The 20693-nt window shown below is 40.1% G+C and overlaps 1 protein-coding gene across 6 annotated transcripts in view; it reads right to left on the bottom strand.

Annotated features, from left to right (window-relative positions):
- mcf2la (mcf.2 cell line derived transforming sequence-like a) overlaps positions 1-20693 on the bottom strand; it is a 221492-nt gene that overhangs the window by 20699 nt on the left and 180100 nt on the right. For all 6 annotated transcript variants that reach the window (XR_011962520.1, XR_011962521.1, XM_072584719.1 and 3 more), the window contains exons 21-23: positions 17382-17507; positions 10072-10293; positions 5204-5296 (exon numbers count right to left, since the gene is read on the bottom strand). Coding sequence is in view for 4 of the 6 variants with exons in the window: in XM_072584719.1 (XP_072440820.1) it covers positions 5204-5296; positions 10072-10293; positions 17382-17507 (441 nt within the window). In the remaining 2 variants the exon portion in view is untranslated. The remainder of the gene's footprint in view (positions 1-5203; positions 5297-10071; positions 10294-17381; positions 17508-20693) is intronic.

Raw genomic sequence — 20693 nt, 5'->3', positions numbered from 1 at the left:
GGCAAATTACATGCCAGAAGCAGAGGCATTGGAATGTCAAAAGTTTCTCCAACTGAACATAAAATTCAACAAACTAGTGGCCACTATACCAAAACAGTTGAGATATAATAGATTTAGTCAGGGTGTATGTGGCCAGACAATAGCCAGACAAATTGACCTGACTGTTGAAGGGGAAGAGTGGCAAATCTGAGGAAAACCCACTCCACAACAACCAGGCATGCTGCTGACTAAATTTCCATGAGGTATGATATGGCCAAGGACTAACATGGTGCCCAAAGTGGACTTAACTGTCCATGTAAATACTGCACCTTCTTGTAGACGTAGTAAATTTTGGTAGGGACTGTGTTAACAAATATCTGTGGGTGCATTCATAGTAAAATGGAAAGACACTCAACAAGTGGAAATGTGGGCTCAATGAACATACAAATTAGGAGAAAATATACCATTGGGCTCTTCAACTCTGCTCCGCCATTCAATAAGATCATAGCTGATCTAGTTATGTTCTACACTCCATTTTTTCCATATCCTCAATAACTTTTTCATCCTTGGCTAACAAAAATGTATCTATTTCTGCCTTAATGTCAATAACCCCATCTTGAGTTTTTTTTCCCAAGTGCCCAGTTGTAATCTCCTTAACAATTGACTCTAATGACTTCCCCACCATGGATGTCAAGCTAACTAAGCTGTAGTTTGCTGTTGGATTTTTTGTAATTTATTATTGTCACATCTGCTGAGATGGAGTGAAAAGTTTTGTTTTGTATGCTAACCAGACAATTTGTACCTTACATAAGTACATCAGGGTAATAGAACGGAACGTGGGATACCGTGTTATCGCTACAGAGAAGGTGCAGAGATAGATTAAGTCTAATATATGAGAGATCCATTCATAAGTTTGATAACTGCAGGGAAGAAGCTGTTCTTAAATCTGTTGATACATGTTTTCAAACTTTTGTATCTTCTGCCTGATGGAAGAGGGTGGAAAAGAGTATAACTGGGATGGGGTCGAGCTTTGATTACATTGGTTGTTTTCCTGAGGCAGCAGGAAGTATAGACCAAATCAGTGGAAAGAAAGCAGATTTTGTCTAGGCTGCATTTCCAATACTGTCTGCAATTTCTTTGAGGTCTTGGGCACAGCAGTTGCCATACCAAGCTGTGATACATCTGGATAGGATGCTTTCTATGGTGCACCTATAAAAATTGGTAAGAATCAGTGTGGACATGCTGAATTTCCTTAGCCTTCTGAGTAAGTAGAGGCATTAGTGTGCTTTCTTGAAATGTAGTATTGATGTCTTTCTATCTCTCTTCCTTCTTGAGTACAGGGGTATTGCTTACTGTCATCCTTACTTAAGGAATCTTTCCAGGATCTAACAAATTCAGGAAAATTAATACCAACCCATCTATCATCTCATTCGCCACCTACTTAAAGGCCCTAGGACAAAGTTCATCAGGGCCTAGAGACTTATCCACCTGCATATCCATCAATTTGCTCAGTACCACTTCCTTAGTGATTTCACCCAGTTCTTTCCTTCCTCCAACCTCTAACCTCTTGATTTACAAATATTATTGGTATGTTTTTGTAATCAGACATAGTGAATTAAGCAGCAAAATATTTTTGATTACATCTGTAATTTATTTATTTTTCACTTAATTCATTATTTTCATTGACCAACACTACCTTTACTCATTATTTCCTTTTCAGATACCTTTCAGCTTCTCTCATGCTCTAATCTAGTAGTTCTAATTAACTTTTAGTCATTCTCTGCCATTCTTCTATTCATTGTATACTTATTAGTCATCTGTTATGCAACTCAGTTTTCACAATCATATGCTTTTTTCCTTAAGTCTGATGCTTTATTTAACGTCTTTGGTTTACTATGGTGGGTTATCCTCTTGGAATGTCTCTTTATAGTAGGAATGTATTTATTCTGAGCACTCTAACATCCCTTTAAAGATCAGAAGAGAAGGAGTGGCAGATATATCTCCTAACCTAATATCTCAACTTACTTCAGCTTTCATGCCCACATAGTCGCTCTTTTTAAATGTAAAATACTAATTTTAGAATCACTGTTCTGCCTTTCAAACTGGAAGTAAGCTTCAATCATATTATGACCACTGCTGTCTCGAGGTGCCTTTACTCTGAGTCCATTATTTGATACTGTCAGATTACACAATACCATGCCTATTATTGCTTGCTCTCGTTGATATCAAAAATGCTGCTGGAAGAAACTATCTTGAAACAAAAGCATTCGAATAACTCATCACCAGGGCGATTATTAGCAATCTAATTTTTGTAGTTTATATATAAATTAAAATAGCCCATAATTATTCACGTGCCTTTACCACAAGCACCCAATGTTGGTCTGGTGTGATTTATGCTAAAAGCGGTTACTGTTCATGAACCTGTGAACCAAACCAACAAGTAATTTATTTTCCCTAGTATTCCTAATCTTCACCCAAAATAGACTCTACAACTTGATTGCCGAAACTAAGGTCATTCTAATTATTGCACCAATACTATGATTTGGAACGTCACCCCTTCCATCTTTACCTAGCTACCAATTCTTCTTAAATGTCATATACCCACTAATATTCAGATTCCAATTTTTGTTATCCTGCAGCCACATCTCCAAAATGGCTATCAGGTTATAGTTATTTCTTTCAATGTGCATTATCAATTTCTTAACTTGTTATGTATGTTTTACTCATTCAGGTACAGAATCTTTGATTTTGGATTTTTTTGTCATTCTTGTGGTAACTATTCTGAAATATTGTTATACCCTTAGGTTTTTTCTTTGCCTACTGTGGTCCTGCCTTTCTTGTACCTTCATTTAACATTTTGCCCTCTTGCCTTGACTTGTTACAATAACTAACTTTGACCCATCACTCTACTGGACAAGTTTAAAGCCCTTTCTATTTATATAATTGTGAGGCTCACAAGAACACCAGGTGCAGTATAGTTCAGGTCTTGACTGTCCCAAATGTAGAGATCCCACTTTCCCCAGTTCTGGTGCCTGTGTCACATTCTTCTTTTGGTATGATGACCAGAGCTGCACACAATACTCTAGTTGTGGCTCAACCAACATTATATACAGTTCTACATAACCTCCTTGCTCTTGTATTTAATGCTTTGACTGATAAAGTCAGGTCTCCCCTGTACCATCTTAACCACCTTTGCTATCTTCAAGGATCTGATCTTCTGTATTCCTACCATTCAACATGTATTCCCTTGGCTTGTTAGTGCTGCCAAAATGAATTACCTCACATTTTTCAGGATTACATTTGATTTCCCAGTGTTCAGCCCATCTGATCATTTATCTATTTTATCCAGTTGTCTAAGGCTTTCCTCCTTGCTTTTTACCACATCACCAATTTTTGTGTCACCTGCAAACTTACTGATCAAACCTCCTGCCTTAATGTCTCTATCATTAATAGACATAACATACAACAAGCAACCCCGGGTTCAGTTCCCGCCTCAGGCGACTGACTGTGTGGAGTTTGCACGTTCTCCCCGTGTCTGCGTGGGTTTCCTCCGGGTGCTCCGGTTTCCTCCCACAGTCCAAAGATGTGCAGGTCAGGTGAATTGGCCATGCTAAATTGCCCGTAGTGTTAGCTAAGGGGTAAATGTAGGGGTATGGGTGGGTTGCGCTTCGGCGGGTCGGTATGGACTTGTTGGGCCGAAGGGCCTGTTTCCGCACTGTAAGTAATCTAATCTAATCTAATCTAATCTAAAAATGCTATGGACAGGCTTCCAGTCACAATGTGGGTAAGTGAAAAATACCCTTTGACCTACTCACACTATACTATCCTCTCCAGCTACTACATTCCTTCTTACGTCTTTCACTTAAGAGGCTTCCTGTACTGCACTGAATGGCAAGTTATCAGATCCACTCTGAGCACTTGCTCTAATCCAAACAACTTGAGAAAACCTCAGGCCTTTTGGACAACTGAGGCTGCTGTATTCCTGTCCCTGGGGTCTCCTTTTCTCCCTCACTTGCAGCAACATCACCTGACTCTGACTAAATCAGAAGATCCTGTATTAATATCCTGCATTCTGCAATAAACTGTGCAGGTAATATCACTCTTGTATGATCAGTCATTGTGTCTACAGTTCAGCCTCCAGCTCAATAACTGAGCCAAAGTTCCCACATCTACAAACAATTGCTGCAGATTTTTTTTCTCAGAGTTGTGAAACATTGGAATTCCTTTCCTCAAAAGACAGCAGATGCACAATCTGTAAGTATCTTAACGCAGAAGTAGATAGATTCTTTATTACCAAGGGGATGAAAGATTATCGGGGCTATGCACAAATGAGCTGTTGACATTAAAATCTTATTGAATAATGGAACAGATTCGAAGGGCCAAGTAGCCTACCCTTGAATGTTTGCTCTGGTGTTTCACCACTACTAGTAAATTTTGAAATAGTGATGAAACAATGTAATATTTACAACAATGATAAAGCTTACTGTTTCTAACAATACCAAATACTAATATTCCTACTCCTACTGCTGAACCAGATATCAAATCCTGAAAACGGAGGAAAAATAGATGCAGAAAACCTCTAACCCACCCTGCATACTTACTTTTCACAGCAAACCAGTTTAAAGGACTACTTTCCTACTCCGAATCAAATTCTAAGATATACTACTTCCGCAAAGTCTCCCTCATATTGACAACGTTCCATGCCAACTGTTTGTTTGGAAATTCCTTTTCTTTCTTAGAGTTGTCTCAGAGTCTTATCTGGAATTTAGCTTCCTGCTGCAAGGAAGCTAAAGGGTTTCTTAAGGCAAAGGTTTCAGTAACAGATATCTTCCAACCACCTATTAGCAGCTAGCTGTTAACTTAGTTATTTTAACTCAAAGTCTGTTAGTTCTAGGTAAGAATCTGACTCTTGATCTAAAATTGAACTTGAAAAAGATTTACTCTCCAAATGTCTACTGTGAATTGAATTTCAATATATGTTCCTTTGGCCATTGTCTAAATCAGGTGAAGTCTCTCTCACACTGATCTTGCTCCTTAGTGAGAGGTTTTTGCTTCTCAACCCAATGCTTTATTTAAATAGTGAAGAGCTAGTGTTGTCAAGAGTGTAAACAATGCTGCACTATTCCAAAGAAGGGAATTGAATCAGATGATTTAAATGTACCATTGAATCAATGGATTTGCCTTTTAATGTCTGAATGGTTTTTGATCTTTTGTTCACACTTACCTGTACTATGTAAACCTCTTCCCTTGCATTGTACCAAATTTCAAACTTCTTGTTATCTCCCTTAACATTCTCAGTGATACCAACAGTGGTCATCTGCAAAATAGAAAAAACGGTTATGTCGTGATGTTTCTACAAACACCAAGGCTTCATTACAAAGAAACCATAGAATTTATGGGACTGGTATAGAATGGTGAGATTAATCTAACTGGACTTAGTCTTCAGGATATAATATTGCATACATAGCTGCATTAAAAAATGATTATCCAGGTACTAATCCAACTGTATCTTCAATATACTGACAATTCACCCTATGTAGAATTATCAGCTCTGTGTAAATCAGCGGTCAATCATCTAAACTGTCAGTCCCTCTACAACCTGTGGGAGCAGTGCATTTCATCCACAAGATGCACTGCAGCAGCTCGTCAAAGCTCCATTCAACAATATCTTCCAAACTCTTCACTTATACCACTTAGCAGGTTGAGGGCAGCAAATATTTGGCGACAGCATAATGCTTGGAAGTTCTTTTCCAAGGCATAAACAAATTGACATGAAACTCTTATCACCACTCCTTCACTGTTGCTGGATCAAAATTCTGAAAACTCATTCCTAACAGCATTGTTACTGCATATCTCCACCAGATAGTTCATGTAGTCAACTCATGATCACATTCTCAAGGAGAATTGTGGATGTGTAATAAATGCTGATCTTGCCAGCAGCATATATTAATAATAATAATAATTAAATGATGATGCAGGCTTTCAAATGTCCCTCTTCTAAGTTTGAAACTGTATTCATCTTAAATGTTTTGTTTATTCATTACAAATTTAGTAACTGTGTTTATTATGGAAAAGACTTTGAAGTCAATCTGAATAGAAATTAATAACATATTGTCAAGCTCTTATACTTAACACGTTTTAGGGAGGATGAGTGAAAGTAGGTATCCAAATACTTGAACGTGGAAATGCTAACATTCCAAAGCCTTGATCATGCTATAATCTGCTCTTGCAAACTACAGGAATATACACTATTGCTCATTAGATCAAAGTTATCCATTCCTGAGAACTCTGGAAAGAACCCCAAACGCTGCAGTGCCATGTGAAGTACTTAATTCATTAAAACTTTAGTTTCATTGTAGTAAGAGCTTTAACCTGTCATGTAGAAGCCAGAATTTCTTTTAAAAGGAGAAGAAACTAGTGCTTTGAAGGACTTAATACTGGCAGTTGATGGGTAAAAGAGATGTAACTTTTTCTATCAATCACATTTTGTTTCTATTTAGCATTTAACAGTGATCTACAATTTAAATTATAATTCCATCCTTATGTAAAAATTTAACAAGGTCTCTGCTTGATGAGCCATTGTGCTTATTTAGTTAGAGGAGCAGCTGAACAGTTCCTCTGTAACTAGGTCAGCCAGGCCTAGTGTGTTAGGAGCATTTAATACAGACAGCTAACTCAAATTAACCAATGCATTTGTGTGTGACTTACAACAGTTTTGCAAATATGGGAGTTAGGACAAAGTGAAAGAAGTGTACTGCTCTTTAGTTTATTCTAACTTTTCAGCTCCTAGGGTATGGTCCTTACTCTGCTACATGAGAAGAATCAAGTTATTTCATGAGTTTCTAGTAAGTAACTAAGGTTTATGATATTCCTGAAGTTCAAAATAGTACAGCAATGGATGGTAAGCTTAGTACATAAAAATGTAAATATATTATTAAATAATTAGTTAATTAAAATAAATTAAGGATGGCAGAATGGGTGATGTGTCACAGCTGCAGCATTTAAGGAGACTCAGAGGCCTCCAGCAAAAGGAGAATCAGCATGCGCAATCGTCCAACAGATTTGCAGTTCTTTCAAGTGAGGGTTGAGACTGGATTACCATATCAGCATTTTGCAGGAAGCCATTCATGTCAGATGGGTTAAAGGGATGTTATGGTATTTGGAAACAGTATAGTCAAAGGGATTGACAATCTTCTCGAAGTCAAAGAATGCAAGTCTAAAATCCTTTGTTGCCTGCCCGGTGCCAGAGTTCAGGACATGTGCTCAGGGCTGGAGAAGAACATGCAGCAAGAGGGTCAGGATCTGGTCGTCTTGATCCATGCACGCACCAACAACATAGGCAGGAAGTTCTGCATAGTCAGTACGAAGAGCAAGGCACCAAACAAACAAATGGCTAAAGGTCATAATCTCTGGATTATAATCTGAGACATTTGTAAATTAGTATAGAGAAAATCGGATTAGATAGCTGAATGGCTCAGACTGATGTGGGACTAGTAGAGTCTGGATAGTCAGGTACTGTCACCTGTATTGGAGAAATTGGGATCCACAACTTACTATGAATCGTGCTGGGCTGATATTCTTGTGAGTCGCATAACCAGTGAAGTAGAGAGGATTTTACACTAAGTAGAGGAGGTATGGGGTCAAATTTGGGAAAATATGGTAAATTAAAGAGCAGAAATGAGGCAAAAGAAAGAAAATTATATGGGAAATGATAAACAGATTGTAACAGTAACAATACAGAGTAAAAATCAAAGAGTAAATCCATACGACAAGGCTACATGTTAAAAGAACAACAGATAAAAGCAATGACTCCATATCATAACATTTGAAACAAAACAGAGTGATGAACAGAGTACAACAGAAATAAGTACAGTCTGGTAGCCATTATAAACCCAGAGGCCTCCAGAAAAGGAGACTCCACATTTGCAATTGTCTAACAGCTTTGCAGTTCTTTCAAGCTGCAAGATAACTTGGATTAGTGCCTGAATATTTAGGTTAGGCATCTTGGAAAAAGAGGAAGGATGATTCTATTAGTCAATGATGGCATTAACACAATAGAAATAGATGACCAAAGCTCAGGCATAGCTGTAGAATTGAAGTGCAGCAAATTTAACTTGGCAACGGGTATGAGCAATTCCAAGATTTACCAGACTAAAGCCTGGAATAGTCAATGTCTGATGAGCAAAGGTTGAACAGATCAGGTTCGTATCTGCTGGAATTTAATTGAGTCACAGGCAACTTGATTGAAATGTCCAAAACCCCAAGAGGTCTTGACAGGATCGACATGGAGATTTTGTTTCCTCATATGGGAGCATCTAGTAATAATTGTCACTGTTTAAAAATAAGGAGTTACCCATTTAAAATAGAGTAAGATATCTTTTGAGGGGGTAATGAGTCTTTGGAATGTTCTTCCTGAAAAGACAGTGAAAGCAGAGTGTTTGAATATTTTTAATTAGCAATTACAATGGCTGTTTGTTGATAATCGCACAACACCAGATTATAGTCCAACAGGTTTAATTGGAAACACACTAACTTTCGGAGCATCGCTCCTGCATCAGGTGGTAGTCGGAGCAGTGTTCCGAAAGCTAGTGTGCTTCCAATTAAACCTGTTGGACTATAACCTGGTGTAGTGTGATTCTTAACTTTGTACACCCCAGTCCAACACCGGCATCTCCAAATCATGTTTGTTGATGTTTTCCCAAGGTCTATCAATTTCTCAAAACAAATGCTTGGCTGCTACCCACAACCTATAACCTATCGCAGAACGGTTCTTAATTTCATAGTATGATTGACAGCCTAAAGAGCATTTTTTTTAAAACTCATCAGGGGATGTGGATTTCACTGACTGAGTCAATTTTTCTTACTCATCCCTAAGCAAACTTGAGAAGATCATGGCAAATTACTTCTCGAACTGCTGCAGTCCAGTTTATTAAAGAATTAGTTGTCTTCGTGAGGTTATGAATAAAAGGTAGTTTTCATAGGATATTAAGTATTTGAAGAGATTTTAAATATTTTTAAATAGCTTTCATGACTGGGAGAGATATGTAGCCCTTTGTTTTAGTTCAATCATTATGGTTCATGAGGTCTACTCATGTGAATATTAGGTGAGTTAGCAGATAAAGATATAAAGTGGCGAGTAAGGAGGCATGAGTTAGCAAAGGTTGTCATTAGGTTGGCCATAAGGGGCTGTGAAGGTGGGTGTGGGAACAGGTTGGCATGAATTGGCATGGGGATGGGATATGAGGAGCGAGCATCAGAAGGTCTAAAACTTAAAGAAACTACTGGGATAAGTCTTGGAGAACCAAAGTAGTCTTAACAGCCTGCTTTAGCACTTGTCAGATCCTGTAGTTGCCTTTGATCTGCTTGGATGGCAATGCCAACTCCACACTTACTATCTCCTTACTTTCAAGTCAAGCCCAAGCTAAACTTAAATATACAGTCAAAGCTGATATTTTACAGCAATACTAAAAGGAACAGTGCACTATCAATGCTGCCTTTTTATAAACGAGATATTATACTACAGTGTCCTCCGTCCTCTCAGATGGTGCTAAGAAGCCTTGCCACTATGAAAGAAAATGCATTCTCTTATGTCCTGCCTCATGTTCACCTCTCAACACAGAATGATTAAATTATTTGATCATTATCATATTGCTATTTTCATGACCCCATCACGTGCACAGTGGCTGTTATTTATTACATTACTAAAGTAGCTAAATTTTGAGATTACTTCTTTCACTGCACATTGCTTTAGGACTTTGAGGTTATAACGGTTCAATGTAAATGTATTAGATAGAAATACAAAATACAAAATAATGATAATTGCAAATTTGAAACTCGTAATCAGTTTAATTTCAGATTGACATGCTCCATTATAATAAGGAGTTTAATTGAGAATAATGGCATTTCAATGTTTAGGATCATTTGTTTGCAGACAGAACCGTACTCTTTTGTAAATTTTAGTTTTGTGTGATGAAAGGTTAAGCAGATTTGACAGCAGCATCAATTTAAACTCAGTTATGATATCTTAATCAGTGATAGATTCAAAGGAAAAGGAACTTTACCAAGATTGCTTTATTCATATTAAGTACTTACATGTAAAGACTGCTTATAACTGTAGGAGGGGGCTTTCTCATACCCTTCCCCACTTTCTTCTCTTCTCTTGCAAAAAAGCAATGCTTTCTCATGGAGGAACAGGTGTCTCTGCATTGGTTTGAATCGTGCTAAATCTTTGACTTTTGCATGCCCCTTCTTGTGGTCTATCCAGACGTTGAATGAACCTTGCATTAAAAGCTTACCAAGTTCATTTAAATTCCCCTGTTAGAAAAGAAAAATCACAAGCCCCATGTTTAAAACATCAAATTATTCAAATACAATTTTTATGATCCAGTTCATGTGAGTAACTTAATATCCTCAAACTTTTAATCTTCCTGTATAAACTAAGTTCAAGTGAAGCTCCCTGCCTGAAGTTTCAATTAATTAATATCAATTATTGTTCAAATGAAGCTTAAAACCACTTATGTGGTTCACAAATTCACAGAATCCCAACATTGTGGAAACAGGCCATTCAGCCCATCAAGTCCATACTGACTCTCTGAACAGCATCCCACCCAGATCCATTTCCCCCTTACCTATCCCTGTAACTCTGCATTTCCGATGGCTAATCCTAGCCTGCATATTCCTAGACACTACGGACAATGTAGCAGGGCCAACCCACCCAACCTGCACATCTTTGGACAGTAGGAGGAAACCAGAGGAAGCCCATGCAGACACAGGGAGAATATGTAAACTCCAGACAGTCGCCCAAGGGTGGAATTGAACCTGGGTTGGTGGTGCTGTGAGGCAGCAGTGCTAACTATTAAGTCCCCATGCCACCCCTTTATTGACCGTGGCTTCAAATGAGTTTGATTACACAACAGATTTAATCCTTTACTTGAACTTCATAAAACTGACCTTCATGTGTAAACAGCTTGTCAATCAATTGTTATGTCACAGGGTAAACCCTCCTGCTTAATTTATACCAGCAACATGGAAAGGATTTACCCAATGCAGTAAACTGTGAAAATTCAAGAGGCCAAGAACTATTTAAAGTAAAAATTAAGTATATTTCTTAAAGTATAACAGAAAATAGTTAACAACGATTTACAACTCCTTCTAACTTAACTTTTATCTTTTCTTCTATAATACTACTCCAATTAAAACCCCCCAATTAAGATTTACCCAAAATTTAAGATTTCAAAATCAGCCAGCTGTCGAATCTTTTATTTGGACCTTTCTGCGTCATCTTTTAGATTCATAGAGTCATAGAGATGTACAGCATGGTAACAGACCCTTCGGTCCAACCTGTCCATGCTGACCAGGTATCCCAACCCAATTTAGTCCCAACTGCCAGCATCCGGCCCATATCCCTCCAAACCCTTCCTATTCATATACTCATCCACATGCCTCTTAAATGTTGCAATTGTACGAGCCTCCACCACATCCTCTGGCAGCTCATTCCATACACATACCACCCTCTGCATGAAAAAGTTGCCCCGAGGTCTCTTTTATATGTTTGCCCTCTCACTCTAAACCCAAGCCCTCTAGTTCCGAACTCCCCCCACCCCAGGGAAAAGACTTTGTCTATTTATCCTATCCATGCCCCTCATGATTTTGTAAACCTGTATAAGGTCACCCCATCAGTCTCAGACGCTCCAGGGAAAACAGCCCCAGCCTGTTCAGCCTCTCCCTGTAGCTTAAATCCTCCAACCCTGGCAACATCCTTGTAAATCTTTTCTGAACCCTTTCAAGTTTCATAACATCTTTCCTTTAGGAAGGAGACCAGAATTGCATGCAATATTCCAAAAATGACCTAACCAATGTGCTGTACAGGTGCAACATGACCTTCTAACTCCAATACTCAATACTCTGACCAATAAAGGAAAGCAAGCACCTTCTTCACTATCCTATCTTGAAAGTGACTCCACTTTCAAGGAGATATGAACCTGCACTCCAAGGTCTCTTTGTTCAGCAACACTCCCTAAGACCTTACCATTAAGTGTATGAGTCCTGCTAAAATTTGCTTTCCCAAAATGCAGCACCTCACATTTACCTAAATTAAACTCTATCTGCCACTTCTCAGTCCATTGGCCCATTTGGTCAAGATCCCGTTGGTTTCTGATATAATCTCCTTCGCTGTCCACTACACCTCCAATTTTGGTGTCATCTGCAAACTTACTAACTGTACCTCTTATGCTCGCATCCAAATCATTTATGTAAATGACAAAAAGTAGAGGACCAAACACTGATCCTTGTGGCACTCCACTGGTCACAGGCCTCCAGTTTGAAAAACAATCCTCCACCTCCACTCTCTGTCTTCTACCTTTGAGCCAGTTCTGTATCCAAATGGCTGGTTCTCCCTGTATTCCGTGAGATCTAACCTTTATGCTTTATAGGTCATGGATCGATAAAGGTATCTTTTAAGAGAACTATTTTTCAGGCAGTCTCCACATGCTGGTGGCATGGCGGTTCTCCTCCAACTGTTCAGCTTTTCTTGGTCTTATACCCCCAAAGCATTGGATTGTGTCATTGGCTTTTAAGATAGTCAATATACTCAATTTAAGCTTGATTGGAATTTGGTATTTTTCAGGGTATAATTTAAAATGATTGGCCTAATTCAAATCTGTTTTGTTGTTTCCAGATAACCCAACTAATCTAGCTTTTGACCAAGTGTTACATTGTTACCTTATTAAGGACACTTGGTGCTGTCAGGTAGTTCTGCTAGCTTTTAACTCTCTCAAAGGTCAGTATACCCACATCTTCAACTCTTCTTTTTGAGATAAGAACAGGTTTCTTGATTAAAGCAATGAAATTTGCGATACTTGCAATGTGAATAAAGTAATATAGATAAAGGAACAATAGCCATCTATCAATAACTCTAATGGCTCATTACAAGAATTTCCCATCACATTCAGAGGCATCAGAAACACTGGTTCAAATTATCCAATGACCAGGCTATAGTTTAGAATTTCATCTCCATTGTAGCACACATTAAAGGAAATCCCCATGAAATTAAAATTTCTGCTGGATAATTCCTTACAGACTGGAATCGTCCAACTCTTTATTTAAGTCTGAGACTTTGAATGATTAAGTAAAATAATTACTTGAGGAAGTTACACTATTGATTATACAAGTCGAACTCCTGTGTAACTATTAAACTGACCACATACTTACCTCAGGAGAAAGTGAGGACTGCAGATGCTGGAAATCAGAGTCAAAATAGGTGGTGCTGGAAAAGCACAGCCAGTCAGGCAGCATCCGAGGAGCAGTAAAGTCGATGTTTAGAGCATAAGCTCTTCATTAGGAATGCTACATTCCTGACAAAAATCTTGTGCTTGAAATGTCAACTCTCCTGCTCCTCTTACTTGATAGAGGTGTACAAGATGATTAGGGGTTTAGATAGGGTTGACCATGAGAACCTTTTTCCACGTATGGAGTCAGCTATTATGAGGGGACATAGCTTTAAATTAAGGAGTGGTAGGTATAGGACAGATGTTAGGGGTAGATTCTTTACTCAGCGAGTCATGAGTTCATGGAATGCCCTGCCAGTAGCAGTGGTGGAACTCTCCCTCTTTATGGGCATTTAAACGGGCATTGGATAGACATATGGAGGATAGTGGGCTAGTGTAGGTTAGGTGGGCTTGGATCGGCGCAACATCGAGGGCAAAAGGGCCTGTACTGTGCTGTATTTTTCTATGTTCTATGTTGCCTGACCGGCTGTGCTTTTCCAGCACTATACTTTTTGATCCACATACTTACCTCACCACAATTCTGCCAGACATCACGCCCGCCACCATCCTCATGGAATCCTACACTCCAGCTGCCTCACACTCTATTATTCCCTCCACCCTGCTGAATCCAGAATGACCCCCACCCTGCCGGACCTAACCCAACAGCACATTACACCCACCACTAACACCCCTTTCCTTCCTGCAAGACCCAACCTCTCACCCCCACCCTTAATGCTGAACCCGATCCAACAGTACGTGGACTCAATTTCTCCCACTCATCCTGACCTACTCCAAGCACTGAATCAGATGACTTGCCACCTTACAGCCAGGATCTACACTCACTTGGCACCCCTAACATCACACTTCTCTCATGCACTTATATTTTGGCAATAGCTTCAAGGTGACTGGCAGAGCCTTTAAGTTTCAGAAAACAGCAGCTTACTGCTTTGAAAAGGGGGTGTAGTTTGTCCCAATTATGAGCTAGGAAGAACTATTAAAATGGAAGTATTTCTCCACAGTCCTGATCAAAATCTCCGATAAGAGATGCGAAACTCCCTTCTTTCTCACAAAGTGGCTGTTAGGTAGGGAGCTCCAAGATGCTGGAACACTCAATTTTGTAAATTCTGTCCTTTCCTGCCACACATCAGTCATCATTACCTAGACCACTACTTTGTCCTTTTCCTTTGATTTAATGCGTAACATCTCATGTGATCACTTCCTTGTAGTATTTAATTTAAAACCGTCTCTAACACCTGAGTAACACAGCTAAGCAGAGATAAGTGGTCTTTTTCTGGCTGGCAATATGTTTTCGTGGTGTGCCACAGTGTTTGCAAACTTTCCTGAATATTGATACCAGGGCCCCATGAATCAAAACTCACTTCTCCAATACCAATGTTTAAATTCTGCATTCAGCTTTAATTTACCTTATGCCAATTTGTCTTTGATTCAAGCATTAATACACAGATTTGGATCATAACAATAGTAATATCCTTCCCACCCACTGCAATGCTTCTCCAGGTCAAAGCAGATGACCAAAATCCTGGCATTAGACAGGAATGAATCGTTCTGTACTTTCACTCTCCAGTGCAGAGAAGTATATCTAAACCCCCTGTCTATACTTTTCCTTCCTACCAGTAAGTTCCTATATTCTCCCCACTTGAATGACAACATACCTTGATGCCATGGTGAGTTCACTCATACACCTTGTAGCCTATTCTCAGATCCAAACAAGCTGCAAGAACCCCAAACATTTCAGAAATTTGCAACAGTTGAGGCAGCTTCACTTTTAGTTTCTTGGTCCCCTTACCTGTCATCACATCTTCCCATCCACTGTGGACTAAATCAGAAGCGCCTAGCATAAGGCATATGACAGCCTTCTGGAACAGAATACCTCCCACACCCCGGATGAATCAATGTTCAGAGCTCACTCTCCAGTTCAAGTCAAACTGTAGAAACTTACTTTAGACATGGTTCCTGTAGACCACATTGGTGCCCAGCAGTCCCCACATACTTCACCTATTCGGCCATCTTTAATGTGTTCAATTTCAGTTTAGGAATATCACACACCTAATCAACACTTGCAGGCTTCAGCTTTCACATCCTGCTGGTTTCTTCTCATAGTTCACTCCTTTTACATAAAGGATTGAAAAGCACCCCCACCCTCACTTACTAAATTCCCTCATACACCAAATTCCTAAGCTCAGACTGCATCCATCTGCACTTAGTGATGAACTGCTCTCACTGTGCTTGCTCACTTAAAGCACAGCTAGCAAACAAAACCATGTACAATGTAAAACATTTTAAGCAGACTAACTCGTACAATACAAATCACAGCTACAAGACTGACAGATACAGTGCAAATGAAAACTAGGAACCAAAACCCGTACACAGTGCAAATTAAATAGTTGGTATACTCAAATGATATATATTATATATCACAACCAGTACAGCAATGCACATGGAATGTAAACCAAAAGCTACAGAGTGACCAAGGTACAGAACAAACCAAAATTCAGATAGAACAAATACAGCAAAAATCACATTGTCAGATGACATCTGTAGAATGTGAATCATAGATTGCAAACTGATTCATATACACGGTAAATTACAGTCAGTATGGTGAAGGTGTACAATGTACATCACAGCCAGCAGACTAGATCATAATAAGGAAACCTGTGCAGAATTTCTGATACCCTCTGCATCCCTGTCATTCTTCAATGCCGACCACCAATATTGCAACACAAATTAACAATCTTAAACTGAATCAAAACTGATTGCACTCAGAAAAGATGTACTTCATTTCCTCTAATTACTGAAGATGCTCTCACTTCGTAAAATGCACAACTCTATATCCATTTAACATGGATAATTCCTCGATTATAGAATCCCTACAGTGTGGAAACAGGCCATTGGCCCAACAAGTCCACACCGACCCTCCAAAGAGTAACCCATCCAGACCCATTCCCCTACCCTATTACTCTACATTTCCCCTGACTAATGCACCTACACAATCCTGAACACTATGGGCTTTTTTAGCATGGCCAATTCACCTAACCTGCATATCTTTGGCTTGTGGGAGGAAACCAGAGCACCTGGAGCAAACCCATGCAGACTCTGGGAGAATGTGCAAACTCCACAAAGACAATTGCCAGAGGCGAGAATCGAACTCAGGTGCCTAATGCTGTGAGGCAGCAATGCTAACCACTGAGTCACCCATGCCACCCATGATGGTTCCCAGGATCCATGTTGGTTTGTTCTAAATCCATTCTTTTGGCCCCTCATCTCTTAAATCTACCATTCCTATTGCCCAGGTGTACAACTATTCTCTGGGAGAAAGTGAGCACTGCAGATGATGGAGATGAGAATCAAAGATTGTGGTGGTGGAAAAGCACAGCTGGTCAGGCAGCATCCGAAAAGCTGGAGAATCGACATTTTGATCATAAGCTCTTCATCCCGATGAAGAGCTTGTGCTCGAAACATTGATTCTCCTGCTCCTCAGATGCTGCCTGACCAGCTGTGCTTTTCCACCACCACAATCTTCAACTGCAACTATTTTCTGCCAGGTTTGCTCTTGCCCCTCGACATGCTCTTTCCAAATCCATCACATTCCTAGGTTCCTGGTATAGTTCTGAGCTTGAATTGTCAAGGCATTCCCCAAAGGGCCAAAGATTCCTTTTGCTGCATCTTTCCAAGCAACAGCTCAACTACCTCACCCTTCTGTTTCACCAATTTACACACTCAACATGCCAGCTAAGACTAAACTCACGAAATCCCTGCGTAAAGAATTCACAACACTCTTGGTTGATTAGATGGGCAATTAACACATTACATTCACTCCAGATTTTCTGTGAGTGCGAGCAACAGCCTTTCTTCTCATGGCCTCACCTTTCAAGACTTCACTATCAATGATATCAGTGGCTGTTAAATAACTTGTCTCACATGAAGCATTGTTAGCCTTGACAAAATATTGCTAACAGCTGGTATTTAGTCTGATGTACTAGTTACTAAAGAAACTGTTTGGCAATGTAGTCACAGCACCTCATGCACATTGTTAAAGAAAGAGAATCAATGCCATAATGTGATGGTGTGAGGCATCATATCACCCGTAGTTCTCAGTGAGATCAGCTTGTCTCATACCTCATATCCTGTGATGGCGACTTGGTGCATAGAGTCATTCACAGCTTTCAGAATTCCCAAGATAGCTGCCAGTGCTTCCTGCAGATCCTCGGCTCCGTCAGAGTTTTTGCTGTACTTCAATAACTCCTGTTAATTCAGGCATATTCATCAATTCCTCAAAACCACAAGAAGTGAACAACTATCAATCTGTTTGAATAAAGAGACTCCTGGGTTCATCCTATTCAAGTCCACATCTTAATGGATAAACTATTAAAAGTAATGACTCTTCTGATTTTGGAAGTTAGTTATGTACAATGAAGAACTTTGCATCACCAATAATTCTTCTGAATGTCTTCCTTCTTCCTCAACCTTGGACTCACCCCTGCACACACTGAAAACCATAGGTGACAGGGCCTCAACTTTGTCAGATCATTTCCTGCACTTCTGCCCTCACCTCACCCTCTCAAAACAAAACAGGTGCCTTTGTCCTCGCTTTCCAGCCACTTCATTTATGCTGTTTTCTAATGCATGGTGTGTGTTTTTGTAGATTCTGGAGAGTCAGAGTCAGAAGTGTGGCACTGGAAAAGCACAGCAGGTCAGGCAACATCTGAGGAGCAGGAGAGTCAACATTTCAGGCATAAGCCCTTCATCAGGAACTTGGTATAAAATGTTGAATAAACGTTGCTAAGTCTGTTTTAATAACAGCACCGTTTTCATTTTTCAAAGCTTTTTATCTTTTGATTATTGTTGCAATAATAAACAGATGGCTCACCAGGGGAAGGCAGCAGGAAGCAGGTTCGTGGCACCGCTGTACAGAAGTGTGGGGACAAAAAAAAAGAGTGGAAGAACTATAGTCATAGGGGATTAAATCATAAGGGGAGCAGTTAGGCAGTTCTGTGGTCGAAAACAAGATTCCCAAATGGTATGTTGCCTCCCAGGTGCGTGGGTCAGAGATATCGCAGATCGGCTGCAGAACATTCTGAAGGGGAAGGGTGAACAGCCAGCTGTCATGGTGCATATAGGCACTGCTGATATAGGTAAAAATGGGATGAGATCCTACAAGCAGAATTTAGGGAATTAGGAACCAAGTTAAAAAGTAGGACCTCCGAGGTAGTAAACTCAGGATTGTTACCAGTGCCATATGGTAGTCAGAATAGGGATGAAAGAATACGTAGGATGAATGCATGGCTTGAGAGATGGTGCAGGAGGGAGGGGTTCAGATTTTTGGGAGGTTGGGAGCAGTTTTGAGGGAGGTGGGACTATTACAAATTGAACAGTCTATACCTGGGCCAGACTGGAACTGACGTCTTGGGGGTGCTTTTGCTAATGCTGCTGGGGAGGATTTAAACTAATGTGGCAGGAGAATGGGAATCAAATGAGGAGGTTAGTGGACAGGATGGAAGTAGTAACTAAAGCCTGTAAGGAACTAAATAATGAAGTCAACATGACTTAGGGGAAGAGCAAGCAGGGAGCAGATGATGAACACAAGGGACAGGTGGTCCGAGGTGCATTTGTTTTAACATGAGAAGTGTAGTAGGTCAGGCAGAGGAACTGAGGGTTTGGATTCATACCTAGGAATATGATGCCATTGCTATTACTGAGACTTAGTTGAGAGAAGGGCATGATTGGTAATTCTATATCCCAGGATATAGATGCTTCAGCCGGGATAGAGAGGGAGGTAAAATGGGTGGAGGAGTTGCATTACTGATCAGACAGGATACCTGTGCTGAAGGAGGGCACAATGGAGGACTTGAGCAGTGAGGCAACATGGGCAGAGCTCAGAAATAGGAAGGGTGCAGTAACAATGTTGGGGCTGTACTACAGGCCTCCCAACAGTGAGTGTGAGATAGAGGTACAAAATGGAGAGCGATCATAGAAAGACATAGGAACAACAGAGTGATGGTGATCAGAGATTTTACTTTTCCCAACAATGACTGAGATTCATTTAGTGTTAGAGGTCTAGATGGAGCAGAATTTGTAAGGAGCATCCAGGAGTGTTTTATACAGCAGTAAGTAAATAGTCCAACTCGGGAACAGGCCATACTAGACCTGGTGTTGGGGAAATGAGCCTGGGCAGGTGGTTGAAGTTTCAGTGGGGGATTACTTAGTGAATAGTAATCACAATTCCATAAGTTTTAGAATACTCATGGACAAAGACGAGTGTGGTCCTAGAGGAAGTGTGCTAAATTGGGGGAAGGCCAACTGTACCAAAATTTGGCAGTAGCTGGGGAATGTAGATTAGGAGCAGCTGTTTGAAGGGAAATCCACATTCGATATGTGGGAGACTTTTAAAGAGAGGTTGATGAGAGTGCAGGACAGACATGTCCCTGTGAAGATGAGGGATAGAAATGGCAAGTTTAGGGATACATGGATGACAGGTGAAATTGTGAGACTAGCCAAGAGGAAAAAGGAAGTATACATAAGGTCTAGGTGACTGAAAACAGGTAAAGCTTTGGAAGAATATCAGGAAAGAAGGACCAATCTGAAATGAGGAATTAAGAGGGCTAAAAGGAGTTATGAAATATCTTTAGCAAACAGGGTTAAGGAAAATCCCAAAGCTTTTTATTCGTATATAAACAGCAAGAGGGTAACTAGAGAAAGGGCTGACTCACTCAAGGACAAAAGGAGGAAAATTATGCATGGAGACACAGAAAATGGGTAAAATCTTAATAAGTACTTTGCATTGATATTCACCAAGAAGAGGGACATGGCGGATACTGACATTAGGGATAGATGTTTGAATACTCCAAGTCAAATCAGCATAAGGGAGGGAGGAAGCATTGGGTATTCTAAAAGGCATTAAGATGGAAAAGTCCCCAGGTCCAGATGGGATCTATCCCAGGTTAATGAGAAAATTGAGGGGAAATAGTTGAGGCCTTAACTGATATCTTTGCAGCATCTTTGAACACTGGTGACGACCCAGAGGACTGGAGAATTGCTAATGTTGTTCCCTTGTTTAAGGAGGGCAGCAGCGATAATCTACGTAGTTAAAGACTGGTGAGCCTGACATCAGTGGTAGGGAAGCTGCTGGAGAAGATACTGATGGATGGGATCTACTTACATTTGGAACATGCAGTGAAGGTCATGTCTTACCAACTTAATAGAATTATTTGAGGAAGTGAGAAAGTTGATTGATGAGGGAAGGACTGTAAATCTCATACACGTGGACTTCAGTAAGGCATTTGGTAAGGTTCCCCTGATAGAGAAAATGATGGATAGAGAACTAACTGGGCAGCAGGACACAGTAGTGGTAAAAGGGAGCCTCTCAAAATGGAGAACTGTGACCAGTGGTGTTCCACAGGGATCCGTGCTAGGACCACTGTTGTTTGTGAT

This window comes from Chiloscyllium punctatum, chromosome 15 (genome assembly GCF_047496795.1).
Source record: "Chiloscyllium punctatum isolate Juve2018m chromosome 15, sChiPun1.3, whole genome shotgun sequence".
Taxonomy (NCBI): Eukaryota; Metazoa; Chordata; class Chondrichthyes; order Orectolobiformes; family Hemiscylliidae; genus Chiloscyllium; species Chiloscyllium punctatum.
Note: the sequence above shows the minus strand (reverse complement) of the source record. Positions and strands in the feature narration are given on the sequence as shown.